The 27,885-nt window shown below is 52.0% G+C and overlaps 8 protein-coding genes across 8 annotated transcripts; 6 read left to right on the top strand and 2 right to left on the bottom strand.

The window, feature by feature from the left end:
* Positions 1–546: 546 nt before the first annotated feature.
* Positions 547–2,535, top strand: CDV56_105334 (uncharacterized protein; the record flags this gene model as incomplete). The annotated part of the gene is made up of 1 exon (XM_026758953.1): positions 547–2,535. One exon carries the CDS (start codon positions 547–549, stop codon positions 2,533–2,535), a length of 1,989 nt encoding a protein of 662 aa, XP_026613342.1.
* A 564-nt stretch (positions 2,536–3,099) lies between these two features.
* On the top strand, positions 3,100–4,300 carry CDV56_105191 (uncharacterized protein; the record flags this gene model as incomplete). Its single annotated transcript, XM_026758810.1, has 2 exons — positions 3,100–3,339; positions 3,404–4,300. The coding sequence occupies 2 exons, from the start codon at positions 3,100–3,102 to the stop codon at positions 4,298–4,300; spliced, it is 1,137 nt and encodes a 378-aa protein (XP_026613341.1).
* Positions 4,301–5,080: 780 nt separating this feature from the next.
* CDV56_104849 (GTPase-activating protein) lies at positions 5,081–8,624 on the top strand (the record flags this gene model as incomplete). The annotated part of the gene is made up of 4 exons (XM_026758468.1): positions 5,081–5,334; positions 5,395–5,894; positions 5,949–6,300; positions 6,347–8,624. 4 exons carry the CDS (start codon positions 5,081–5,083, stop codon positions 8,622–8,624), a joined length of 3,384 nt encoding a protein of 1,127 aa, XP_026613340.1.
* A 595-nt stretch (positions 8,625–9,219) lies between these two features.
* Positions 9,220–18,725, bottom strand: CDV56_103903 (putative Rho guanyl nucleotide exchange factor; the record flags this gene model as incomplete). Its single annotated transcript, XM_026757522.1, has 12 exons — positions 9,220–9,951; positions 9,999–10,268; positions 10,320–14,852; positions 16,238–16,354; positions 16,411–16,761; positions 16,812–16,997; positions 17,049–17,086; positions 17,148–18,032; positions 18,087–18,214; positions 18,270–18,418; positions 18,470–18,555; positions 18,641–18,725. The coding sequence occupies 12 exons, from the start codon at positions 18,723–18,725 to the stop codon at positions 9,220–9,222; spliced, it is 7,560 nt and encodes a 2,519-aa protein (XP_026613339.1).
* Positions 18,726–20,648: 1,923 nt separating this feature from the next.
* CDV56_103486 (acyl--CoA ligase) lies at positions 20,649–22,710 on the top strand (the record flags this gene model as incomplete). The annotated part of the gene is made up of 6 exons (XM_026757105.1): positions 20,649–20,924; positions 20,992–21,372; positions 21,432–21,704; positions 21,772–21,934; positions 21,993–22,315; positions 22,381–22,710. 6 exons carry the CDS (start codon positions 20,649–20,651, stop codon positions 22,708–22,710), a joined length of 1,746 nt encoding a protein of 581 aa, XP_026613338.1.
* A 414-nt stretch (positions 22,711–23,124) lies between these two features.
* Positions 23,125–24,672, top strand: CDV56_103286 (WD40 repeat domain-containing protein; the record flags this gene model as incomplete). The annotated part of the gene is made up of 1 exon (XM_026756905.1): positions 23,125–24,672. The coding sequence occupies one exon, from the start codon at positions 23,125–23,127 to the stop codon at positions 24,670–24,672; it is 1,548 nt and encodes a 515-aa protein (XP_026613337.1).
* A 500-nt stretch (positions 24,673–25,172) lies between these two features.
* CDV56_103192 (NADH dehydrogenase [ubiquinone] 1 beta subcomplex subunit 3) lies at positions 25,173–25,477 on the bottom strand (the record flags this gene model as incomplete). Its single annotated transcript, XM_026756811.1, has 2 exons — positions 25,173–25,329; positions 25,386–25,477. 2 exons carry the CDS (start codon positions 25,475–25,477, stop codon positions 25,173–25,175), a joined length of 249 nt encoding a protein of 82 aa, XP_026613336.1.
* A 348-nt stretch (positions 25,478–25,825) lies between these two features.
* Positions 25,826–27,407, top strand: CDV56_102972 (CCR4-NOT core DEDD family RNase subunit POP2; the record flags this gene model as incomplete). The annotated part of the gene is made up of 2 exons (XM_026756591.1): positions 25,826–26,344; positions 26,415–27,407. The coding sequence occupies 2 exons, from the start codon at positions 25,826–25,828 to the stop codon at positions 27,405–27,407; spliced, it is 1,512 nt and encodes a 503-aa protein (XP_026613335.1).
* Positions 27,408–27,885: the final 478 nt, after the last annotated feature.

The following is a 27,885-nucleotide window of genomic DNA, read 5'->3' as shown; positions in this document are numbered from 1 at the left end:
GTTATTATTACATGGTAAAATATCGAAAAAAGTGAGAGCATAGGTATCAAACAAAGACAGGATCATGTAAGGTAGCAACCTCGCAGACAGCTGATCCGATCGTAGCGCCTTTGAACAAATCATGTCTTGGACCAATCAAATACTGTTTGGAACAGATGCCTGAGACAATGCCTTTGTGCTGTTCAATGTCTCAATCGTTGAGGCTGTCTTCCGCCATGCCAACGTTGAACAAAGAACAATGACCTTGGGGAGAGACATTCTATACACTCAACCCACCCTTCTGAGACCTGCTACTTGAGGCTGAATATGTGATGTCTTCAACTCACCATCACCACTCCTCGGCCAGATGGCGTGTTCGAGGTGAGTGAAACATCGTAGATGACTACTTGTATATAAGAACCTGTGCCCATCCTTGACCGCAACTTTGACTCTCCATTATCATATTCCCGCCTCGAACTATTCCTCTCCAAATTCCAACTCAACCCTTTTTCTACACATTTATTTACACTTCTGTTATACTGAAAACACCCCAAACAGACACAAACCATGGACTTCTTCGATCAACTCACCGATTTCGAATCCCTCCTGGAACAGGTAAGACATGTCAAGAATAACAGAAATGCCTCGATTCAGGACAAAGCTGAGTATTTTCACAAAACCTTAGTCGACCAGATTGGATCCTTCTCCGAAATAGAGAAGAAGCACTTGTACAGGTACCTCAAGCTCAGCCGCGCAAACGAAGAGCTTCAGGTTTCCTACAATGAGCTGAACGAGTTGCTCAGCCAAGAGCTGCGCAAAGTCGAGCGCAAGAATGCAGAGCTGCAGGAAACCAAAGCTGCTCTGAGAGAGGCGGAGAAAGACTGCGAGGCCAAGGAGGAGTACATCCACGACATCGAGGAAGCGAACGCTGAGCTCATGGAGAAGAACCAAGAGCAGAGAAGCCTGATCAAATCGTACAAGCAGGATTGGAAAGCTATGAAAGATGAGCTGGAGCTCCGTGACAGAACAATCGACGATCTGCAGAGGAGCTTGCGGAGCAAGGGTGCCCTTGTCCACAAACATGAGCGCGAAATCGAGGACTATCGAAAGCAGCGCAAAGAATGGGAACGGCAAGTGGATGAAGCCGCCCAATACCTGGATGACAAGAGCGAGGTCTTGAAATGGCTCAATGGAGTGGGCAGGCCTTTGAAAGGTAATTCAAGAGCATCGAGCTCTGAAGCGTCAAGCTCTGGCACACATAAGGTGTCAGACTCTGTAATTGATCCAACAACAGATGGCGGGGCAGATCGCAAGACAAATTGTACTACAGATTCCGAGAAAGAGGGTACAGTAACCTCTACGACAGGTTCTTCTGGGGACCAGCAACCCGACCTGCAAGGAAGTGCAATGGACTGTTCAAGTGAGGTTATTAGTGTGGACGAAACAAAGCCAATGTGCGGTACCACCCTGGACGAGGAAATGATGTACTTGTCTGAAAGTCAATCAGCTCTGTCCATCGAATGGCAGGCATCTCCAATGGAATGGTCTATGATCGATTGTCGCAAGCTACCATCTCCCACAAGCTCGTATGATTTGGATCTACCGCAACGGCGAAAGCGGCGAAAGCAGCGCACAAAAGAAGTCGAGGACATTGAGGTGGCACGAAAGAGAAGCAAGGTCAACCCGCATTGTGTAAGTCCCGTTCAAACGGACAGCGAGGCAGATGCTTCATTCGATTTTAGAGCAAGCGACCAAAAATCGCCAGAGACTCCATGTCCGATAGACTGCATGAAGACCGCGGAAACAATCTTCACAGTTTCGCGTGGAGTTCAAACTGTTGCCGACCAAATGGACGGACCGATAACAATCCCGTCAATAGAGTCTCCGGAAGCACCAGGACGATCACAGCCTCTACTTTTGAACGGAAGAAGAGGCCGCTATAAGGATCCTGTATACCTTCCAAAATCATATGCTAAATCCCAACAGCTGACACACCAAGCTCGAGAGCTTGATGTGAGGAGGCCAAGATTTGTGAGTGTGACTCGGCATGTGCTCAGGAGCAGAGTTGCATCTTGGCCTCTTAATCAAGCCGGGCAAGAGAACTTTGGACAAGGAGACCTTCAACAAGAGAGCATAGCAACCCCGTTAGTGTCACCATCTTTGGATCTTGGGAGTGAGTCTCTGAAAGCTGAAGCTGACGCTGGTCCCGTACTGCAAACAGTTCCACATAACCCTCACCAGAGCTCTGGCTATAGGTCACACAGTGACGGAGAGGTTGCTGATATGGCGAAGAAACAGGGGTTCTTTGGGTCTACTCCCATGGTCATGGGAGGAAAGCGGCGGTTGCTCTTTGTGACGGTGCTGGTCCTGTTGCTCTCCATAGTCCCCAGAGTCTTTCCCAACGGAGAGCGCCGATCGTGGGATAGAGTCAATTTGATGCCACAGGATCCCCTGGCAAAACTGCGCGAATGTCCAGACTCGCGATCTAACGTGGTGCGGGCTGCTGAGTGGGAGATTGTTCGAAGGACCGATTCTGATTTCTTGTCTTTTGTGTGACTGGTCTCATTATTCTGGCTCAACATATATTTAAGGAGCTTTTGGCGTTTGGTACAAGATTCTTCAATCGGGGCGTCCTTCTGTCAGTAGACCTTTTGATATTGATTGTCAAACTCAAACAAATTCCAAGATCATGATTGTGCCAGCCTTGCGTAGATAGATTTACTCCTGTTGTAGCCCTGTACCTGACTCCAGTCTAGACTTTAGACTCCACCTATTTTAGGCATCAACAGCACGTGACTCAGGCCCCACTATCAACGACCAAGAGACGTAAGCACCTTACCCAAACAGCACTAGTCCGATGATGTTGCGTCACCTGCCTCCGCCCAGCGCCACCACCAGCGAATTAAAGCACCAGACGGGTAGGCAACTGTATCGACTTCTCTTTAGTCTCCCCTCCTGACAACAATAAGCATCAAAGCGATCATCTTCTTCAACCTAAACCTTCGGATCAGCCATCATTTTCCATCAAGTATCTGACTCTTGCCATCTTCCTTTCATTCTGACTTTCTTCTTTTGTGACCTTTACCTCATGTGTGCTTTTTAAAACTCGTTGCCGAGACAATGAACCTTCGTTCGTTCCTCCTTGGGAGCGCCGTCGCTCTGGGCGCCAATGCATTGCTAGTCGTCCCCGAGACTGAGGGCGATGCTATCGCTCCACAGGGCGAATTTACTGGCATCCATCCTCTAGAGGCCTTTACTGCTCAGCAACAGCAGGTCGAACTTATTTGCAAGGAGTGCCCGTTCCGCGAAGTGAATGAGAATGGAGATGTCAGCTGGACTGACGGCTTCCTCACGTCTCTGGTGAGTTCGTCTTTCCGTTTTGTCGCAACCTACTGGTTTCGAAACGTATCGCTAATTGCTACAGGCACTGAACTTCTCTATCGAAGATGGTGCTTTGCTGGTCAATGGTCATCAGATCTTCCCGCCCCCTCCGCCATCCGTTATCACTGCCGTTCAGCGCCGGGAATCCGATGGAGTAGAGTCTGACCCCATCGCATTGGGATATGCTGTCGAGTTCATGCCTCTGGGTGTGCCAGATGACGCTCCTATGGAGCTGTCCGCTATTCGATTCACTGTTCTCGATTTGGACGGCCATCCCGTTCCGCTCGATACCGTTGCCATCACCATCATCAATGACTTCAAGGGCAACATCTACATGGCGAAGACTGACTTCGAAGATACGGCTCCGAACCGCCTCTCGTGGAAACAGTGCCGTGGAAAGCCCAAGTGTCTGCGCAAGCTTCTGGTGGAACGCATTCGGGGATTGTTTGCCGCCGCAAAGGCGCGTGTTCTTGGAATGAGGCCCAGACCTTTCGGTTGCGGTGCTGATCGTCCTCGTCCTCCTATGTCACATCCCCACCACCGCCCAGAGGGTAATTTTGATCACGATATCGTACCTGGACGCCTTTCTCCGCCAGGAGATGAGGGTCCCTTCGGGTTTGGCGGTGGCCCTCATCACCACCCTCACATGCACCATATGCATCATGGTGGTTGGGAACGTACCGTTTCCCGCATCGTTCGCTTTATTGTTGTTCCCGCAGTTCTCGGTGTTCTCGCCGGTTTGGCTGCCAGCGCTCTCGGTATGTTGGCCGGCCAGATTGTGGTCTTCCTGTGGCAACGGCATCGTCGCTCCACTCCCGAACAGAACGTGGAGCAAGGAACTGCGTCGGAGAAGGAGGGTCTGATGACCCAGGCCTCCGACGAGCTTCCTCCTGCTTACAGTGGCGATGACTCTGTCGAGGTGTCCGACACCAAGCAGTAAACAGTCGCATGCGACGATTCGAATTGTTCGACAAGACAGATGAGGCAGCAACTCTGTGCTGATTAGAGTGGATGGCTTCGAGGAGCTTGTGCCTATGAGTTATCGGTGGACGAATCACTCATTATGTTTCCTTCTGCGATACAGATTGTACTTTTTCCACACATTCACTCGTATTCCTTTCCGTCTCACGCTATAGTCCTTTAGGATAGCAAGCTTTGTTGCCGCTAGTTGGTAGTGAGCAGCAAGGCCATGGTCGTTTTCTGTCGGGTAGTACTCCGTAGCAAACTCTAATCCATCTTGCTTTGTCCTCTCGAGGAGATGTGCTACAATTTGATGACAATGTCATCTTATGAACTATAGTTACTATGATTTTCCTTAGGATAGCGATCGACGAGGACTAGTGGTGCTCGTGTCTCACAACCCACCTCATGAGTCACGTGAGCCATATTGCGGATGCCTGCCAGGAACACCGTTCGTCTCGCAGCATTCCCCTCTTCCGGCCAACAACAACATCAGTGTCGGACCTGGAATTTGTCGCAACTTCTCCTCTGATTCAAGCATGCTGCGCCTGTTTCTACGATGATTCACATTTGCTATCCAATCCAGTGTGGATTTTCATCCGGATTCTCTACTCGAGTCTGACTGCCGTCTGAGCTTCGATAGCTGTCAGCTCGCGCCGGACCTGGCTCCCAGCATCCCGCACCTATGGTCACCGGGAGGATTTGAATCAGCATCCTATTTATTATTGACCTCCATCCTCTCAGTAAATATTTGCACATCATGATGCAGTGGTCGTCATTCGTTCAAAAAGCCCAGTCTATCATCGACCCGGCCAATTTCAGCCTTCCGACTCTGACATCCTCCGATCGCAATCCCTCCAAAGCGTCCCTCTTCCGTCAGCAGTTCCGTCTCCCTGATTCCCAAAACCCATTGCAGGAAATAACCGCCGAGTTAATCCTTCCTATTCCGCTTACTTCCCCGTCGGCTACGTCTCAAGGTGATCAGCCTCGGTCTCTCGACCGCGCAGGCAATCGGTATGCTGGAAGACTCCATCTGAGCGAACGCTTTCTCTGCTTCTCCACGCTACCGACTAGCTTTGCACCATCCTCGACACTCAGTACCTCTACGCACTGGACCGGTCAGACGAACGGCACCGGGCCTTCTGGCAATGGCTTCATCATTCCGCTGAGCAGTATCCGCCGGGTGGAAAGGCTGAATAGTCTCAGTCACGTCTTCTCGCTTGCGTTGACTACGTGGAATGGCGCTCTAGGAAAGCAGCAAAATCCCAACTCTGTTCCGCAGAAATTCACCATCCAGCTGGTCGGGAGCAGGCAGGCCTGCGAACGGTTTTGTGATGGCTTAAAAAAGGGACTGCGGGAAGCGATGAAGGAGATTGAGAATCTACGGGTGGTTGTAAATGATTGTTACTCGGAATACTTGCTTTCCGGGGCCAAATCCAAAGACCAGAATCCCGATAATGCTGAAGCGCGCCAACCCCCAGATGCCGGGCTGGGAATGATCTTCCGTTATCCCGGTGATGCTCGCAAACTGCGGGACCGCAGCAAGATGAGACTATGGGGGGAATACTTCAGAGGTATGGAACACTGCAATGGATAGGGAGCGTTCATTAAGATGTTTTGCCCTCTAGAAAATGGCCGGAATGCGACACTGATCCGGCAGCCGACCTTTCATAAGCTGATTCGCGTCGGTCTACCAAATCGTCTGCGCGGAGAGATATGGGAAGTAACCTCAGGGTCTTTGTACCTTCGCCTGAGGTCACCCAAGCTATACACAGATACTCTGGCCAAATTTTCGGGCCAGGAGTCCTTAGCAATCGACGAGATTGAAAAGGACCTGAACCGGAGTCTCCCAGAGTATCCCGGCTTCCAGAGCGAAGAGGGCATTGGCCGGCTACGAAGGGTCCTTACAGCTTACAGTTGGACTAATGCGGAGATTGGATATTGTCAGGCTATGAATATTGTTGTAGCAGCTCTGTTGATGTATGCCAGTCCCTACCCTGCTGACCACCGCTGCTGACCCCTACAGATATATGTCAGAGACGCAAGCTTTCTTCCTGTTGTCTGTACTGTGCGATCGTCTTTTGCCAGGGTACTATTCCACAACCATGTACGGCACCCTGCTGGATCAGAAGGTGTTTGAATCATTGGTAGAGAAGACCATGCCCGTGTTGTGGGACCACCTTTCCAAGTCTGATGTGCAGCTGTCCGTCGTTTCCCTTCCTTGGTTTCTCTCGCTATACATCAACTCTATGCCCTTGGTATTTGCATTCCGGGTGTTAGATGTTTTCTTCTTAGAAGGCCCAAAGGTACTATTTCAAGTCGGCCTCGCCATCCTCCGCATCAACGGAGAAGAACTCCTGGATGTCCAAGACGACGGGTCTTTCATTTCAGTCCTCAAATCTTACTTCTCTCGTTTAGATGAGTCGGCACATCCAAGATCGGAGAATCCAAAGCTGAGAGCCATCACGCGGTTTCAAGAGTTGATGGTTGTTGCTTTCAAGGAATTCTCCGGCATCACACATAGCACCATCACTGAACAGCGTGACAAGCACAAGGACGCGGTCCTCGAGAATATTGAGAGTTTTGCTAAACGCACATCTATTCGGAACCTTGGCCCAGACAGCAAACGACTCAGCATGGATGATCTGGGTCTAATCTATGACCGATTCTATGAAGTGCTGTATGACCACCAGCAGAAGCAAAGGCTTATCGACGAGGAAAAGAAGCGTCAGGAGAAGAAAAAGGCCGAACGAACTTCAATACTCGGCCCTCCGATAGACCGAGAGGTGGGCCGGGTTGGCCTCGGACCCAGCCCAACTCATATGGACTACGACGCTTTCCGCGATTTCCTGGCTATCACGGCGAAATGGGCTGTTACCGATTCTCCCGGCCCATCGCGAAAGGAGTCATCGGCCGATATGAATGGCAGCTTCAGAGGCTTCGGCAAATGGGCATCTGGAATGAATCATAAGCCTGAACCTGCAGACCACGAATTCATGCAAAGGCTGTTCCGCAAATGGGCCACGGATCCATCCGAAGGTCTAAGCTTGCAAAACGTGGTAAATGGCCTTGCACGGCTGAAGGGCACTCGCGATATCATGAACAGCATTAACTATTTTTTCGATCTGTATGATGACAATGGCGATGGAAAAGTCGACCGGGAAGGCATACTCCGGATGTCAGAAGCTTTGCTCTTCCTTTCTCGCCGAGGATTCGAGGGTACTATCACACCGAGTCAATCTCTGGAAGATTTGAATGACCGGAACCACCCAGAACGGGATAAGCTGAGCACCGATGAGAGATTCCTGGGTAGCGTCAGCTCGTTCATCCGTCGATGTTTCGAGTATGCTGATCCCAGCAACCCCGAGGGCAAGACGACTGAAACAACCATCGATACGGAGGAGGCAGCTGACAAGTTGGGGTCATTTGCTATTGGAGATGACGACGACGAGGATCTTATCGACATGGATGAGGATAACAAACCCAAGGAAACTCCAACACCACAAGCACCAGATAACGAGCATGAGGCGGATGCCAACACAGAGCATAATCGCAAGACATCAGAAGCTGCCAATCCAGCGCTTGATCCCAACAATCCCCTTCATATTACCCTCCCCACTTTCCGAATGGTCATTCTCGCTGATGAGCTTCTGGAGCAATTCTTTGAAACCTTCTTTCCCCAATCGTTCCACCTGTCCGATCATCCCCACCCTGCGTCAGCAACCGCATCCCTCTCGTCGAATCTCACCACTTTCTCCAACATCGGCGCCGCCAAACCTCCCGTCAGCGCCATATCGGGTGCATCAGTTGCCGGGGCATCCGGCGGCATCGTTCCTCCAGGCAAAGGTCTCCGCGGGGTCCTGGACAACATCGTCTCCGACGGCATCCGGATGGCTGCCGAGGTCAAGAAGAGAATGGACGAGGCTCAACGGGAACTGGAGCGCAATGCTCTCAGTCGAGAAGAAGACGACGACGACGAGGATGAAGATTTCGATCCCCGCAGCGGCGGCGCCGCTTCGGCCGCCATGGTGGGAGGAATATCTAGCTGGGGCGCTGGGGCATACGGCGCCGACCCTGAGCGTCGCAGCGTCCGCGAAGCAGACCGAGACCTGCTCGAGGGAGCCGAAGTGCTCAGTGTCCGCGAGAAAGACAACGCCTCGCTCATCGATGGCAAAGACGAACATCGGGGCGCAGGCGAAGGTAGCAGTGGTCATGCTTCGCAGGCAGGCACCTCAGCACGGCGGACATCAGATCCTGAACATGATGACCACGTCGTCAGTAAGGTCGTCGAATTCGACTCATAGGTATGGTCTTGGTGCTTTAGGATTTTTCATGGAACTCAGCTTCAGAACCTGTGGTATTTGGGCGATATCAATTCATGTCTTTATGTTTGGTAGGGTGTATTGCATATCTGGTAGGCATTATTGGGGTTCTGAGATCTGAATTCATGTTATGGTTACGTGCTTCGTATACTCATGGTCATGGTCGTACTCTTCAAATCTGGAGCGTAGCGTTGACTCTTAGGGTAGGGATATAAATCTTGGGAGGCTAAGTGCTCGCAGTTCTCTACGCCGAGCCCAGTCCTTGGACAAATATAGCATTGACAAGGAGGAAACGGATCAATGCTTCTATCAGGATGAATGAGAATGTTGAATCAGAGGTATGTACATCAATAGACTGGTATCAACATCGTTAATCATGAGAGGTATATGATACTCAGTCACGAGTAGAGGGTATAATAAGGACATTAAAGGGTCAATAGAGGGTGAGAATTATCCAGCATCAGCTAAATTTGTGAAATCGGTAGATAGAAGAAGTAGTGACGAAAGTGGGAGAAAATCCTTCCGTCGCTTGAAATATGACGAAAAGACCAAAGGAGCAAAGACAGAAGCGGATGCTTTACTCCTTCTGTCCCTCGTTCTCAATCAGCTCGAGCACGAGCTGACTCCGCTCGTATTCTGGATGTTGCATGCAGATCTTGACGGTCCGGCCATTACTGGCCAGCGCGACGCCGTTGGACAGCCCGCTGGCCAGGTTGACCGAGGCCCCCGAGTTGGTGGGGACGCTGTTCGCCCCGGACCCGGGCAGACTGCTTCCGTCGTCTAGGCAAACCACGTTGTGGCCCGGGATGACCTGTCTCAGCCGGCCGTTCATGGCGTTGCGCACCTCGACGAAGTCCTCGTTGAAGAGGATGAGGAACTTCCCGTACAGACAGGCCGAATGCGCGCGGCCGACGAACTCCATTATGACGCTGCGGGATACGTCGCCGTGCTTGTTGACGTACACGGCGCAATCGGTGTACGCGACGAGGAATTCGCTGTCGCTTAGTCGGAACATGCCCAGGGGGCGCAGGTTACTGATGCGGTGGGCGATGCTGCTCAGCTGTGCTTGTGCCTCCGGGGCTTCGGACCGGAAATCGGGTACGGACCAGGTTTGCTTCTTGTCGAGGGTGAGAATCTCGATGCCCCGCTGCGTGGAGATGGCCAGGGAGGAGTGGAACATGTTGATGCCGTAGCTCTCGGCTGGGATGTAGAACTCGTCGTATTCACGGAAGAACTCGGTCTGCGAGCGACGGGTATGGAACAGTCGACTCTTGCTGGTGGCGGATTTTTGTAGCACGGGCTCCAGCACCTACACTGCATTAGCATGGGCAACCATCATCTTCCGACCCAGCATACCTTGAAGGTGGACGACAGTCCATCACGCTTCTTGTACATCACCAGAGTGCGATCTTTCATATGGCCTGCTGCAAAGAACCCAACTTCTCGGTTTCCGGACAGCTTCTGCGGCGCCCGGCGAGCAGAGTCCTTTGTTGTTTGCGAGGACACGCCACTTGCAGGGCACACGACGTCCAAGTGATACGCGATCAGGGACTTATCAGCTATCAGCAGGAAGAGATTAAACTCTTCAAATACCGCAATCTGCGTCACTCGTATGATCGGGATGGCCTAGTACTAGATTTAGCAGATGACAACAGACCACAATTGAAAAGAACTTACTCGAGCCCAACCCCGAGGGTCGTTGTATTCGGAAATGTACACGCCGTAATCAGTACCGACCGCACACATCATCCGGCCTGGAGGCTGCTGGAATACAGTCGCGCAATGGACATTGGTTCTGCAAACCGGCACAGGCCGAGTCTTTGAACCGCTATACCGCTCCTCAACTTCCCGGACAGCTCGGTCCAGGGGGGTGCCTTTGATGGTGACTGTCCTCTTGGAGATACCAGAATGATCGGAAGAGGCAAAGGCTGTGTCGGCCAGCACACGAAGTCGGAAGGGCTCGGCGTTCTGCGCGAAGAGAGCAGCAGCATGTCTCGTCTTAGCTTCCATTATTTTTTCGCACCACTCCTGCCGGTTCTGCGCGGAAAATGCGTATAGCGTATAGGTCCCATTCTTCCCGAGGTGTTTGACCTTGAACGGGTATAGGATCTTGTCGTCTTTGGAACTGTCAATCACCGTGCTTGCTACCAATGTCTTACCGGAAGAAGATGTCGCCGAGTTGCCCGAGTTGCCGCTATTGGAATGTATGAGAGGCGCAGCGCCTGCACCACGCGTCGCGGCTTGCGGTGGAGTGACCGTCGAAACCCCCCGGACGGAAGACTTGACGACGGGATCATCGTTTGTGCTCTCAAGCACCAAAAGGTCCATTGGAATCGGCAGCTTGGACACATCGTAGCTTTCATATTTGATGCCCCTCGTTGGATCGCGGGTGGTGGACAGTTTGGCAAGGACGAGGTAATGGTCGAAAAGAATGGCATGGGTGTCCACGAGGAATCGAGTGCGTGTACCAGGGCGCTGCAAGTCTCCCCGATAGATCATCTCGCGACCAAGGTGCTGCAGGTTCAGCTCTACTTCCTTCTTCATCTCCGGTCTAAGCTGCAGCTTGGCAGACAATTCCATCAGATCGACCTTCTTGCTTGTTTCACCGACCTTGTTATCACATTCCAGCGCCACGACCTTGATCTCTTCAATAGCTTGCGCCAGGTTCGTCTTTTCCTCCGAGTCCTTGACCATGTTCTTGTGGACGGTCGACAAAAGTAAGGTGTATCTCTGAATCCGAGTAATGGGAGCTTTGAGATAGGTATCCCAACTCAGACGATTCGACATTTTGTGCTCACGAGCTTGGTTTAAAAACTGTCGGAAATGAGCGTTTCTCTCGGTCTCCTTCCGAACAAGGTAGTTGGCGTGCGGAAAAGTCGCCGCGTAGTCGATATACACCGTCTTAGCCTTTCGAATCCACTCCCTGAAGATGTCACTGAAGCCCACAATGAACGGCCCTTGCTCCTTCTGACGGTACTTGAGCTGCGCGAGCAGGTACTCTTCGTTCACCTTCTTGACCGCGTCTACCTTTCCAAAAACATCGTTCAAGAACTTCGGCAATCTCTTCGGCGGAATGATGGCAGGCTGCATATTGGCCAACTGGTCCCGGTAGAGTTCACGAAGGACGTCCAGCTGTCCGATAAAGGCATCCTCAGTCGTGACGATCTCGTGCAGATTGTTCTGGCGGTCCACCTCTTTCTTCGGATAAGCCTCCCACACTTCCTTCGGAACCTTGTAGAATGTGACCCAGTCCTCGACCTTCTTCTGCGGTGCCATCTTCTGCGCCTTCAGGTTCACCTTCCTCAGCGTTCGCATGCAGTGGTGCGAATAGCAGCGTCCGAGTATTTCAGTCTCCTGTTCATGTAGCAAAGGCGAATAGCAACCAGTGCCTGTAATCTGAAATAAGACTCCCGACAGGGTCCCACTGCCGAACTTGACCCATTCCTCTTCCTTCACCAGGGCCCCCTGTTCCAGCATATTCTCGACGACTCGCGCCGCCAGTGTTTCTGCATCCGCGATATTCATCGTCGGCACTTTGTGAGTAAACAAAGCGACAATCGCGTCGACAATGGCCGACTTTCTCAGATCGGTCTCCTCTTCGCACAGATCGCGAATCCAAGCAATAATGGCGCTGAGCGCCCAAGGTTCTACACATTTCCTGAATTGCTCCGAGGACAGTTTAGCCGGATGGAACTTCTTGCGACGTCCCGCAGGGATCGTGGGTAGGTCCAGGGGTATCGCAGGAGCCTCTTGGGAAGCGTCAAGCTTGAAGGCGCCATGCTGTTGCTGTCGAAGCACATCCAGCTGCTGCTTGTACTTCGCCCGATCCGCATCGGTCTTGGATCTGATAGGGGGGTCAGTCCGAGGTCCAATAGGATGACTTGACAGAGACGTCGACCGTGGCACTTGAGATGTCGGTGTGGACACGGTCGACGCAAACGAATCCGCAGAAACAGGGTACTGAGGGCTTGTATACTGGGTTTGTTCCTGGTATTCATCTGATTCCTGGTGCCTATATGTTCCAGCCGGCATCAGATGGGGGATAAGATCTGCCTTATTCGCTGGCTCAACGGGGGCCGGTGGCAGCGGCCGCATCCCGGGATGGAAAAAGAGTTCCCCTGGTATCCCTCCGGCATCTGATCCTTCACTTCCCGAGTGATGTACATCATCGGGATAGGCTTCTGCCTCGTCGCCGTAATCGAAGCTCATGCGACGCTCGTAGGCGCCTGGCTCTGACAGACCACCAGTGCCTGCAGCATCGACCCGCGCCGGGGAAATGTAATCGTAGTATTGGTGCACTTGATCATGAGGTATGGAATAGTAGTCATAATCGTCCGAGTACTCGCCGCGGTCATCCGCAGAAACGTTGGAGCTTCGGAGCGAGCCGGAGGGGGCAAGCCCCGTGTCTTGATCTACGCCTTCATTGCGAGTCTCATCAGCATGTGCATCTGTGTCATCACCATCGTAGTGATAGCGGCCATAATAATTGCCGCCGTATGTCGCATTGTGCGTGGAATGGACTTCATCTTGACGAGAGTCTTGGCGAGGTGATGGCGCTCGCGCCGATGAATGGCTTCCATAAGCACTGATGATCGATGCATTAGTCTCCCGCCGTGTGCGCGCTTGCTCCCGCTCAGCCTGGATCCTGTCCTCTTCGTCCGCCATCTGCAGCATGGCCAGCCCGGCCGCGGCTTCCGCCTCACTGTCGTCGCTGTACGCATCATAGTTAACATACTGGCCTGTGCCCGTCGCCAGTGTTCCATTTGTGTGCGTGTGCCCCTCGTCAGGAGACAAACGCATACTCGAGGTGGCAGTGAAGGGAGGACTAGAGTCGTATTCTTGACTTGAGGTCTGAGTGTCAACATGCAGCGGTCTAGTGTCATAGCGTGTCTCCCGGCTCATACGACGGTCTATCACAGCCGCTTCCACTTCCCTCATCAAATCGTCATAACCTACCGGTTGCTCCGACCGCGGATCTAGACTACCGACCCCATTGAGATCATTGAGCGGTGATGAATCGGCATCCGCGTCGATTGGTGGACCGGGCAAGGGTCGCGACTGGGGATGCCGAGTCAAGGTATCTGTCCGGCGCGGAGAGGTTTGCGATTGCGCTTGCTGAATTGGTGGCGTAGGCAGTGACCGTCCCGACCCGCGACGGCTAAAGCTCAGTCGTTTACCGTATAAGTCTTCCGCAGGTGTTGAGTGCGCAGGTGGTTCTGGAGGGTGCTCGTCAGGATAGGGCACCATAGCGGCATCTGAGTGGCGGGGCGATTGCGGGACATAAGGGGGAACCTGTGAGCTGTGGGAGTGCGGGCGAGATAAAGTCGATGCAATGGTTGTTGCTGCCAATGAGCTTGTGGAAGGATACGGCGCGGTAGGGCTCAGCGGGGAGGCGACATTATAGGCTAGAGATGCAGACGACTGAGTGGAAAGGCCATATTGGGCTGCTGGCGAGGCGCTTCCATACGGGGCAGATGCGCGGCTCCCGTAGGGATGATCTGGTCCTCGAGGAGGAGGTGGAGGTGGCAGGGGTTGCTGAGAAGAATACGTCTGCGTTGTTTGCGGGGGCTGTGCGTACAAACTCGCTATGCTCGGCTGTCGCTGCACAGTCGGGGACCCATATCCAGCAAGACTGGCCGACTGATACGCTGCTGGATTGTACGGCTGGTGGGCAGCGGTCGCACCAGCGGTATAGGCATTGCTGCTCGAGCCGCTATATGTGAGGGAATTGTAGCCCCGCTGCTGTTGCGACGGAGTAGGTGGGAGGGCATATTGTTGAGGATTATAGGCCGGTTGCGTCGGAGAGGCGATAGACGAGTACTGGTAGGAATAGTTAGACTGAGATGAAGTTCTGTCTCGCGTTACGTGCGGCGGCCCGCCGGAGGGGATATGCGCGTATCGCGGTCCTGAGATGTCGTCGTATCCGCTGTTCGCAAGGCTATAGGACCCTTGTCCATCCTCGGTGCCATAATTACTGGATTGCCCGGCATATCGCGTAGACCCGTTGGCCGTTCGGGCGTGCTGAGCACTAGAACCTCCACCGAACAGACCCGCGTCATCCCCCACGTTATAGCTGGGCATCCTCCGTAATTGCGGATTCGCGCTCTGTTGCTGTGCATTGGAGTAGGGGTCATAGCGACTCGAGGATGGAGGTTGCGTAGACGAGGAGGTAGGATTGCTGGACTGGCCGTAGTAGGGCGGTTGGCCATTCTGATAGTGAGCCATTGTCGCAAAGAGACTCGTGGAGTAAAAAGGTCAGAGGACTTTAAAAACACGCGACCGGAGGATTTACGGCGACAATGAGGAGGGCTGCGAATCCGTCCTATGGAGTTTCTCGGTCTCTCCTTGGTGTTCGAGAGATTGCTGCGGTGTATGCAGCGCAAGTCGACTGCGGCGGGATGACGAAGACAAAGACAGACAGTCGAACTCGGTCAAAGTAAAAGGACAAAGTAGAAAAGAGGAAACTCCGACATGGATTAATTATCAGGGTCCAACCCGATGTGCTTGGAAGGGAGAAAGGTTGCTGTTACTAGATTGTTTAAGCCTCAAGTGGGCGGACCGATCTATCCCTTAGGCCTTTGGGCTTTGGGCCTTAGGCGACAACCACGCGAGAGCAATCCACTGGAACTCAGAAGGGGCTCGTGTTTAAGTTCGGTTCGCAGACGACGCAGAGCCACCAGCTAAGCCGCCAATTCCCCACCCGTGTGTGTTTGTCATGGACTCATGTCCCAGGGACTGCGGAGCCACGTGAGCTGTGGGGGAACAATGTACCTACTTATGTTCTGAGAGTCAACAAGATCAATCCTCAATAAGATGATTATCCTCGATATAAATGTGACAAAAGAGCTCAGGATGGAAATCCCGTCATATAGAAAGATGTCAGAGACATACCAGAACTGCAAATTGGCTGAGAAATCCTCATTCAGCTCCTGCGCCCATAACGCAACCAACACAAGGCCATTGGTGAAACCAATCAAAATCCGAGTTGTTGACTCAGACAAGTCCATTATTGTACCAATCATCGAGACGCTATATTGTTAGTTCTATTTCGAAATTTCAAGCTGCCCTGGTCCAGGGGAAACCATATTTGAAACACATAATCTCTGCATCACGCCAATATCCTACCATCAAGCTTCTGGTTCCACATCATCAAAGGAACATTACCTTGTGCAAAATCCCGTCGCTAGGCTGAATTGTATGGTGATGTGCATGTTCCCCTCATGCTCGTATTCTCATCTTAGCAGCTGAATTCAAATGTATTTGAAACCAGGAAATCGGCCGTGGATGGTGAGATGCAGATCTGGAACTTGAATTGAAAGAAAATATTCATGAGATTCAACAGCTAGGTATATCACATGCTAAGTATACATATGTGTTCATAAATGATACACCATAGAGAGCAAAGCATTCAAAGTCGAAACAGGCATCATGATCGCAAATTGGAAAAGAAGACAACAAGATCGCGAAAAAAATGCGCATCGAATCGAAATATAACAGCATATAAAAGCAAGACATTAGTCCATAGATGGTGAAGGTACTCCTTTTATAGCACCATACTCACACAAGTGGAAAGCGCTTCATCTTCCATCATATACTTGATCAGGTGCCAGCGTAAATTCTCCTTTCTGCAGGTGCTCGGGTTCAACATGGTCTGGTTTTATATAACGTGCGGTCAGAGCGAAGCGTAGCTTCTTGTCTGGAGTCACCGCATGCTATCGAAGCATCAGTATCTTTTCTTTGATAGTGCGCGGCTTTGGGATCCATCTACCTCGTAGTATTTCTGAAGGTTCTCGCCGTGCATGACTACCAAGTCACCATGGTTCAGCTCCATCTTGATGCAGATAGGAGCCTCACCGCATTTGCCCTTCTGCAAGGCCTTGCGACGTAGACCATCGTATGTTACTTGGTCAATCTCGCAATTGGCCAGTTGAGTCTTCAGGCTCCGTCGCTCGGCTTCCATTCGGCAACCCACCAATACGGGGTCATCTTTCAAGAGTGTCTTGGTTTTCGACAAGCCGTTATAGTACTTGTACTTCATTCGAATTGACATGGTCGACTTGGCCCCCAGGGACAGCGTGGCAATCGTTGGTCCGAGAGACGACTCCCCGTCGTCATGATACTTGTGTGGCATCAGCAACCCGCTAGCCATAGATACGGCACTTAACATACACCAATCTTCATGTCTTCAAAGTAACCAAGCATGAGTAGCTCATTTGGCGGAAGAAAAGGGTCTCCACTGCCTGCTACGGCTTGCTCAGTCGCCCAGCTCAAACGACCCAAGGCCCGCAGGACTTCATCCGGAGCATAACTGAAGCCTCTGGAGTCCACTGAAACGATGTATTTGTATGGCATGCCCTTAAAGAAAGTTCAGCTTTGTCAGATGGCACAACACCACGGGCTACTCACATAATTCACAGCAAAGTGTGCGGTGAGGGTTCCAGCGACTGAAGATTTGTTGGTCAGGAGAACAGTGATGGTCATAGAGGAGAAAGTTTGCTCGCTCACCAACACTCTGCTGTAGCGGATAACGACGCAATCCAAAGTCAGCAACCTGAAGCTGTCGAAATAGATCGTTGGGCCCGTTGGGACGACTGTTGATTATTCTGTTGGCGACAAAGTGAGTAATGCAGCCTACGCCTGGAATTCGGTAGGTCAGTTTTCTGTATGGAAACAGTGTCTCATCATCAATGTCTGGTACGGCAAATCTGGGGTCAAAATGACAAGCGCGTTTATTTGGCCCAAGGCCAAAGTCATCAATCACAGATCGTAGAGAAACCGGCTGCACGGTCAGCATTTTCTCGAATGTGCAGCTTGTCTCGACCTTTTCCGAGATTGGTCTGAGCTCATCTGTACATTTCCAACCGTGCCAATACTTTCTGGATATGCACTTTTGGCAACGTGGGCAGACAATGCCCTTCCACGCGATTCGAGAGTAGCTGACACCTTCTCCGTCTTCTTCTAGCGTTGGTAGCAAGTTGGGTACCAGATCGTGGTGTGGAACAACCTCAGGAGCTGGAGGAGTTCTAGCTTGGATGAATTTGGGATGGAACGTAAGGTCCACAGGGGGTTCGAAGCCGTTGACTGTCCAGAAGCTGTCGCAAGTTGGTTGCAGACACATCCAGCCTTCGTTGTATATACGTGGACTTGCTGTATGGCAAGCCGCACAATGGTTGATCTCGGCCAGAATCTCAGGGCGCTGATGATATGGAACAGGAGCAGCGGAACCTTTGGCTGCCCACCAGCTCTTTGTAGAGAGGTTGAGCTTCTCAAAGCGAACTTTGGCTCCCACTTTGCCTCCGATCCTCTCGTACCAGACGGCCGTAACCCGAAAGTAATCCATTACATTGTATCGGTGTGGTAGCTTTCTTCCGAGAAGTGTATTGCGGTCCCCTAGTCATCAAATCAGAAGGGCGGGCTACTCTGGGGGCGAGCAAGACGATTCACCTATGATAAGGCCCACTGGAACTTTCAGGTTCATACTATTAATGATACTACTCACAGCACTTTCCTCGCTGCCTTGATCCCTAACGAGGATGAGGTTGCCTTCTGCATCCTTAGTGCAACCTCCTCCGCTAGTATTGTTAGATACGACACGTAGGAATGCCCTAAAATCAGGATTTCACTTACACCCTTGTAAGCACGATCTCTTCATCGATGTATGAGCGAGTACCACAGTCAGCGTCAAGCAAGAACCCCCAGCACAGATGGTCGCAATGGTAAGAGCCACCTTGAACCGCACGGAACCAGGGAAGAGCATCACATAGCTCTGGGCGGCACTTGAATACCGGGTCAGCAAACGTTACAATGGGCATGGTTGAATTACAAACCTCAGCCCATGCGGGAGGCTGGCCATCGACTGGTTCCGTAGCATTATTTGCAGTCACAACTTGCGGGGCAGCCCTAATAGGCGAGACTAATCAAGGTCAGATATGGGTGTGGAAAACCTCGAGGACGCTGAGAATAGTGCAACAGGAGGATGGATGAATGAGTCTCGTTACCTGTGGAGCGAACTTTCCGTATGCGACCCGTCCTCACAGACTTGGGCTTGGGTGCCGAAACTCTGGCCGGCCTGCTTGGGCTCATATTATATTGCCTTGTAATATGATATTTTTCCCTGTGAGACGGAATGGATCTGGCTTCTATAAAAGGAACTGTAGACTTGCGTTGCTCACTCGCAGATCCAGATCGATCTAGCTGAAATCGTAGGTAGTTTGACGTCTCAAATGTATATTTCTGGCTCCGAGCCTGAACTGTCGCTGGATTTTCGAACTTCGATCAGCAGAAATCGAGTATTCCGGAGATAGGCACCATGAGGATAGGGGATTTTGAAACAAGTATATAGGAGCTAGTAGCTGGTCAGGTCCAGCTCGCAATTTAGAAGTCCTGGGTCGGAGACAAGAAGGTGGTAGGTATCAATAGAGCGAAAGCAGTCTCATCTCTAAGTCTGTCAAGAGTATATAGTGGATGTTCCCCTCATTGAGGTTGAGAGAATGTGCTAAACTGCGATGCGAGGGATAAGAAGATGAGAGAGGAAGACAGAGCTATTCTCTTCCTTGAGATCTTGATCACTGACAGTCACGAGACTGGCGCCTTACCCTAAAGGGAAAGAGGCAGGAGAAAGATAACTGATGTGTGCGCAGGCTTTACTTCACAGGAAGATTGGCAATCCTGAAAGGATTTTCTCAGAGGATATGATAGAAGTGTAAAAGGTGTCAGATATGTCTCAGCTCTATTTGGCTTTCCTAGATATAGCTTCGATATCAGATGGTGCTAAAGATTCCGATCAAGATATAATGTCTCCAAACGGACAGAATTGGGGAGTCTTTGGATGAGCTTAAGAAGGAAGAAGACAGCCTTCGTTGCGATTGAGAGGGAGCGATCTCTTCAGGGTAGTTGACCTTCTGTGAAAAATTTCAATCCCAGTTCCATGGAGCTATCATGATCACAGTTCTCGTCATAGACCGCAATGGATTGCTTACCACGGACCTATTGCCTACTAATGCACAACCTTGAGCTTGTGAACCACTAGTTAAACTAGACATTCCCCGGCCCAGGTCACGGAGAGAAAGAACACGCGAATGTCGATCTCTATGATCAAAGAAGTGGTACTCGTTGAAGTCCATCCGACGACTCCATGTCAAAAGAGTGTATGACATGCCACGAAGACAAGGTACATATTGCTGATGAAGATCAGGGTCAATGCGGGCTTCTTGGCAGTAGGACGAACATATTTTCTACCAGTAGCTTGACTTGTTCAAAAGTCATGACTTGTGCAAAATCAAAAGCTGATACTGGCGCTTCTCTTTCGAAAGAGTGAGACAGCCACGAATGCCTCCGGCTCTTGTACTACAAATCTACAACTGCAAGGTAGTCTGCAAAGTGCAAACACCTCCCTGGCTGTGGATCTGTAGATCTGTGAGCTAAACTGTAACGGTACCTCAGAACGGAGTTACTGCGGACCCCTTCAAGCCACCGCAATTCCTAGACTCCAACTCTGTCCACTTGTCCAGATTTTGGAGAATTCCCTCGGCTGTTTTTCGTCCGCAGACTATCTATCTACGCAGTCTCACGCGGGATCCATGTATGTTGTCTGAAAAATGGTCAAATCTGCATGATATATTTTGAACAATACATGTAAACCATTACTACTGATAATGGAAAAGGAAGGTTTTTCATCAGGCTCGTGTCCATGCCTGCATATGTTCGGCAAGATAACACGGGAGGCCTCGTGAACCGAAGACACCGAACCGCTGCGTAGGATAGAAGCTTTCCCCGCAGTGGCACCGGAAAAGAAGCCGGAGTCAAGAACGAAGAAACCAAGACCTCCCCAACTGGTTACGTCGAAAGCTGCTGAGGTAGACTAATCAGTAACCAGTATAATATTACCGAGGAGTCCCTGCTTCAGCCCCCGTTTTCTTTTCTTTTTCCTCATTCCTTTCTGCGCTCCCCTTCTCATCTCCCTTCTCCAACCTCTCGCAGTATACGTAGGCTACCGAAGCAGACAACATGGTCTTTCTCCCATCGGCCGAGGCAGGCGAGCTGCCCCCAATTCCCGATAGCATTCCCATCAGTGAATTTATGCTCAATGAGAAATATGGCCGCCACCCTCTTGGCCAGTCGAGAGATCCGTACACCTGCGGACTCACCGGGAAATCCTACTCCGTCCCTCAGGTTGCGGAACGGGTCGACCTTCTGGCTCGGGCGCTTGCCAAAGAGTTTAACTGGGCACCTAACAGCGGTACCGAATGGGACAAGACTCTGGCAATCTTCAGCTTGAACACTGTAAGTGATCTGGTTCTAGATCTCTCAGAAATTGCCAATGTTAACCAAGAATTCCCGACTACTCTAGATTGACACGCTACCGTTATCCTGGGCAGTCCACCAGCTTGGCGGTGTTGTGTCACCGGCCAATGCGGCATACTCGGCGGCCGAGTTGAAGCATCAGCTGCTCGACTCCAAGGCAAAGGCGTTGTTTACATGCGCTCCTCTGCTTCCTACATCGCTGGAGGCCGCCGCAATGATTGGCTTCCCGAAGAATCGAATTTATTTGCTGGAAGTACCGCCCCAGGTGGGCGGTGGAAAGGAAGCTGGTTCGGGCTTCAAGACTGTGTCTCAATTGATCGAGGCTGGGAAATCACTCCCCAAAGTGGAAAGGTTGAATTGGAGCGCAGGTGAAGGTGCTCGTAGAACCGCTTTTCTGTGTTACTCAAGTGGAACGTCCGGCCTGCCTGTTAGTGATGAAACCGTACCATACAACCCGACTACGCTGACCTTTATTTCGTTTTTTAGAAAGGAGTCATGATCTCCCACCGCAACGTCATTGCGAATACCTTGCAAATTACGGCCTCTGAGAAAACATGGCGGGACTCCCTGAGTACAACTGGCGGCCCAAGATACACCGATATTGCGCTGGGTCTTCTGCCTCAGAGTCACATCTATGCCCTCGTGGTTATTTGCCATGCCGGACCATTCAGAGGCGATCAAGTCGTTGTCTTGCCGAAATTTGAGCTCAAATCGTATCTCTCTGCAATTCAAGAGTTCAATATCACGGCCCTCTTCTTGGTAAGTAGTATCAATTTGCGAAATGGAGATATAATAGAGCGGATGCTGATCGGGTGCCTCCTCTAAGGTACCTCCAATCATTATTACCATGCTGCGAAACCAGGATGTGTGCTCCAAGTTTGACTTGAGCTCGGTCACGTCGTTATTCACAGGTGCGGCACCTTTGGGAATGGAAACGGCAGCCGATTTCCAGAAGGTTTATCCGAAAGTCATAATTCGTCAGGGCTACGGTAAGCATTGGCACGAATCAAAGCGCAAGACAAGTGGACTCTAACTCCGCCAACATAGGTCTGACGGAGACATCGACTGTCGTTTGCTCAACCCATCCCGCAGACGTATTCCTCGGCTCATCCGGTACCTTGCTCCCTGGTGTCGAGGCACGCATCATGACCCCTGAGGGCAAGGAGGTAACCAGCTACGACACACCAGGTGAACTCGTCGTTCGCAGCCCAAGTGTGGTTTTGGGTTACTTGAACAATGAGAAAGCTACCAAGGAAACGTTCGAGGACGGATGGATGCGCACTGGTGACGAGGCCGTCGTTCGGGTGAGCCCCAAGGGCAGGGAACATATCTTCATCGTCGATCGAATCAAGGAATTGATCAAGGTCAAGGTCTGTCAACCCCTTAGATGTATATCTTCGCTAGCATTAAGTCTCGACTGACTAACACATTGTAGGGCCTACAAGTCGCTCCAGCTGAGCTGGAGGCTCATCTGCTCACCCACCCAGCTGTCGCAGACTGCGCCGTCATCGCTATTCCTGACGAGGCTGCTGGTGAAGTGCCTAAGGCCGTCGTGGTCAAGTCCGCCTCCGCTGGCAACGACGACGAAGCCATTATCAAATCTATCAAGAGGCATGTGGAGGATCACAAAGCCAGACACAAATGGCTCAAGGGAGGAGTCCGCTTCATCGATGCTGTCCCCAAGAGCCCGAGCGGCAAGATTTTGCGCCGACTGCTCCGTGACCAGGAGAAGGAGTTGCGGAGAAAGGCTGGCGCCAAGTTATAAATTATTTTCCTAGTTTCTGATGCGCTGAGTAGATATTCCCAGATATAGCGTGTCTATTTTCATATTGTGATATACACGATACCAAGTGGTCAATACACTAAATACGATCCTTCAGTCTGCACTATCATAGAAACAACGGAAAACATGTTTGCAGTGTTTGACAGCGGCGCGGGGAGAAAACGAATTTCTAAGCGGGGATTGACTTAACTATGGGACAGATACTGATTATTGATCAGCAAGAAAAAAAAACATTCGAAGCTCTTCTGGATACTGATTTGTGGGATATTGCGCAGTATCCTGAGAATAAGAGGAGCGAAAAGACCTCCAGATCAACATCTCTCTCAAGAGCCTTCTCTCACCGTTCCGCCCTTTGCAGACTCACTTTTCTTTTTACTCTTTTCGAGTCGTCATAAAATGTCCTCTTCACAAGACCCCCACCATGAGGCAGACCAGGATGCCTACATCGAGGCCGATGAGGCGGAAGAGATCTTCACCCGCGATGAAGACCACCCTATGGACTCGGATCCCGAGGACGAGGACCAAGCGATGGCATACGAGGACCAGGAAATTACATTGCAAAACGACTCTTCGGCTCACTTCGACATCCACGCCGACTCCATATTCTGCGTTGCGCAACACCCAGCTCACAACAATATCGTTATCACCGGGTCTGGCGACGATACCGCCTACATCTTCGATTCGACGCCCCGCGACGAGCGGCCCGTCCTCCCCCAGAGCTACGAGTCGAATCCGCAACCAAAGGGTGAACGAACGTCGCTGACGCCTATTGCCAAGCTGGATGGACACACGGATACCGTCAATGCGGTCGCTTTCACCGAACCGAGGGGAGAATACGTCGTGACGGCGGGCTTGGACGGTCGGCTGCGGGCATGGCGCGATAACTCCCCCCAGTTGACGGGACTCTCGTGGGAATTCGTTGCGGAGTCTCAGGAGGTGGAGGAGATCAACTGGGTTGCGGTTTGCCCCTGTCCGAATGGCGATGAGGAGAAGCGGAATGTTATCGCTCTCGGTGCAAACGACGGTAGCGCCTGGGTCTTCCGCATCAATCACACCGATGCCGCTGAGCCCATCTCCATGATCCAGACTTTCTTCCAGCACACTGCGTCCTGCACCGCTGGCGCGTGGACTCCCGACGGTAATCTGCTCGCTACCGTCTCCGAAGACGGCAGCTTCTATGTATATGATGTCTGGGGCGCCGCCGCGGCCGCTGGTATCTCCTATTCCGCCGGTACCAGCGCCGTCGTCGGCCTGACCCCCGAGGATCAGCGCTTCGCCGTTGATGGTGGGTTGTACTCCATCGCGATCTCGCCGGGCGGCGGTATTGCCGCTGTTGGAGGAGCCGAGGGCCACATCAAGGTCGTCGGTCTTCCTCGCCTTGTGTCCGCCGGTGGCGCCGCCAAGTCCAAAGCCAAAGGCCCTGCCAACCAAGCCGCAAGTGGTGCCTCGGCTGCCGGTACGATCATTGCTTCGCTGCAGGCTCAAAGCGATGGCATCGAAACGCTCTCCTTCTCCTCCCCGCCATTGACACTTCTCGCCGCTGGCTCGGTCGACGGCTCAATCGCCCTGTTCGATGCCGCGCACCGGTTCGCCGTACGTCGGCATATCAAGGAAGCCCACGAGGGCGCTGCCGTCGTCAAGGTGGAGTTCCTGCAGACAAACCTGGCCGCTCTTGCGAGTCGCCCTGCTGCTGCGGCTACCCAGGGACGCCCGTGGCTTCTCACCTCTGTCGGCATGGACGGCGTCGTAAGACGTTGGGATGCTCGGGGCGGAACTGCAGCTGCGGCGCAGGGGTTGTTGAAAGAGTGGAAGGGTCATTTGGGCCTCGTGGAGAATGCAGAGGGGGAGCAGTCGGGAGGCATCATGGGCTTTGTTCAAGGGTTTGATGGAAAGCGGGTCGTCACCGCTGGTGACGATGGTGTTGCATTGGTTTTTGAGGAGTAATTGGCCTGCGGTAAATAGATATCAAATCATTCCATTGCATGTATAGACGGGAGAGGCGGAAGTTTATGACCCTGAAAAGTTAATGCGTTTGACGACTCTAATGCTTCATCAAAGACAATCCACATTTGAGGTTCGCAAGTCTAAATATTGTGCAGAAGAAAAGACAACCCTACGACCATCCTAGACCAGCAGAATAGAAGGAGAAATCAGCAGTTTTAGTGTAACAGAACAAAGAGGATATGTACATCGGTCAAACCAATCATCCCAAGCGCCATCTCTAAGAGCGAGAGCCTCATCACAACCCCACGGCAGCGGCAGTACAGCCTGCTTTCTCAGCTCGTACGAAAAGCGTGTAGCCAGCCCCACGGCAACGAAGACGTTCCTCTCCATGAACCTTCGCAAACGCGTCCATCCTTAACCGGGGTATCCGTGCTTCTGCCTCGACTTCCATGCATCCCACATCGGGTCCATCCTGCCCGTCTCATTCCCGAAAACCAAGCTTAGTGGTGTCCCTCACCGTGGTGGTGCTCGTCCTTGAGGAAGAAGTGCTCGTATGCGCAGTAACCGGCGAAGGCGACGCTGGCGATACCGAAGCCCGGGAAGATACGCTTGAAGCGGTTGAAGCGGCTGAAGGGGCCGGTGTATCTCCATGCTTCACTGAGGGAGGGTTAGTAAGTGATCAATTGGGTAGTGGGTGTTTATCGGAATCGTACTATCGGGCCCAGGGATCTCTCTTGGCGTAGACCGAGCGAGGGGAGGCCGCGGCCTTGAATTCGTTAATGTCGAAGCCGGTGGGGTTGGTCATGTTGGGTGATGAAGATGGGAGGAACGTATGCGGATTTGATAGGTAGAGGAGGGACGGAGGCGAGAGTGTGTCTCCGAGGTTCCGGAGGTTCGCGAGAACAGGTGAAAGTAAGATAATTCTGAATTAGTCTCCACCGAGGAGGAACGGGAGAAGTTGAAGCTGTACAGGGACGTGAGAACCGGGCTTGGCACTCGGGCAGTGCGCTAAGCCGGATTCGGCGACGAGAGCTTGTCCGCCTTTGTGGTCTTGCGGCAGCGAGGAATCTCCAGCGCGAAACTGGAACCCCATCGATTCCAACTCCTCCGAATATCAGATGCCTGACTACAACCCCGCGTTGCAGACGACAATATGCCACCTCCCGTCGGCAGATACGGGCCTTCTGGCCTGAGCGCTCCTTATACACATTTACAACAAGCGCATCTCCAACAACAGCAACAGCAACAGCAACAGCAGCAGCAGCAGCAGCAAGCTCAACATCATCCGGCCCACGCCCAGTCGGCCAATACGGCGCTCCCTCCTCCCTCCCTTGGCGGCCACCCTGGTTTTGCGGCCGGCAACCCGAACACTAACATCAATCCTTTTACATTATCAGGGACAGGGATTGCGAACGGCATGTCGGTCGCCGGGTTTACGGGGGCTGGTGACGGAGGGGGCTCTGGGTTGGCGAGTCATGCGGCCCAGATGGGTTTCGCGAGAGGGGCACAGATGCAGCAACAGCAATTACTTCAGACTCACGATGGTCGGCTAGCTCTCGAGACGAAAGCGGGCGCTGTGAAGACTCGGATACGGGATGTATGGAAACACAATCTGGCCCAGGAGATGGCCGTGTTACGGCAGCTGGTCGAGAAGTATCCTTACATCAGCATGGTATGGCTCCCTTGGGATGGAAACGATCTCGGTTTTGATTCAGTAGCCGAAGTACTGATCCCTTGTACAGGATACCGAGTTCCCTGGCATTGTCGCTCGTCCCATCGGATCATTTACGAATAAAGCCGATTATCACTACCAGACCCTTCGATGCAACGTTGACCTCTTGAAAATGATCCAACTCGGCATTACCTTGTTCTCAGCTGAGGGAGAGGTTCCTCCGCCAAATGCTACAGATGCAAATGGGCAGCCATACGGAAACAACCTGGTGCCGGCCCCGTGCACATGGCAATTCAACTTCCGCTTTTCGTTAGAGAACGACATGTATGCGCAGGAATCAACGGCCATGCTCGCCAAGGCCGGTATCGATTTCAATATGCACGAAAAGAATGGCATTGATCCTTTCGAGTTTGGAGCCCTCCTGATCAGTTCCGGACTCGTCCTACTCGATGATGTACATTGGGTTTCGTTCCATTCCGGCTACGATTTTGGCTACCTGATGAAGATCATGTTGTGCCAACCTCTCCCAGAGAACGAGGAGGATTTCCACAAACTTCTGAAGATTTTCTTCCCGTCGTTATATGACATCAAATACTTGATGAAACATGCAGGACGCAATCAAGCAGTCAACGATTCGCCGCTGACACCAGCCGCCGCGCAGATCTTGACGAGCCTGGGCCAAAAGTCCGGGCTTCAGGACATTGCAGACGAGCTCGGTGTGAAGCGGGTCGGCATAGCGCATCAGGCAGGGTCTGACTCACTCGTCACAGGCGAGATCTACTGGAAAATGCGTCAGCTGATCTTCAACGGCAAGATTGATGAGGCTAAGTACTCGGGGCAGATCTGGGGTCTGAACGGCCAAATGCCGGCACTGACATATCACATGCAACCTCATCAAACGCCGAATCTCAACGGAGCCACTATTTACTCGGCAGCCGGGACGCCGAGCACACCCAATACCGGTCGTCAAACCCCTCAACATCACGGTGGCAATTTCGGTGGTGCACTTACCCCTGGTGGTGCAGGTGGAGTCTTGGGGGCGTTTCAAGCAGGGAAGGCATGAGCTTTGTTTCATCGGGTCCATACTTTGCTTCTCTTGTTGTAAGGTGTTCGATCAGGTTAAGGTTCGGAGGGAGTTTATGACATGCTTTTGCATTTGGTTTCTCCTTGGGCCTCGTTCGTCCTGTATAGGCTTCTTCCTGTTATCTCCTGTCCTTCGGGCAATGCTTTGGGTGCGTTGACCGGCGTCCACTTTTCCTCTTCCCCTTTCCTCATGGTTCATCGCAGTATGTGATGGCTTTCACTTTGGTGGTGGGACATGGATTTGATACGATTTGACGGATGTACATAGCTTTGCGGCACGGCTTGTGCGATCTCATTGTTATTTCTTCCTGCATTTTCTTCTGCTATTCGACTGTCTCGGTTCATCATGAGGGTTTGTGACATTCCCTGCCTCTAGTCTGCGTTGGCAGTGTTCCCAGCTGGTGTATTCGGTGTTTTGGTGGTGTGAATGAATCCTTTCTTTAAGCTTCAGTCGTCCT

The sequence above is a fragment of the Aspergillus thermomutatus genome, assembly GCF_002237265.1.
Source record: "Aspergillus thermomutatus strain HMR AF 39 chromosome Unknown NODE_131, whole genome shotgun sequence".
NCBI classification, from domain to species: Eukaryota; Fungi; Ascomycota; class Eurotiomycetes; order Eurotiales; family Aspergillaceae; genus Aspergillus; species Aspergillus thermomutatus.
Note: the sequence above shows the minus strand (reverse complement) of the source record. Positions and strands in the feature narration are given on the sequence as shown.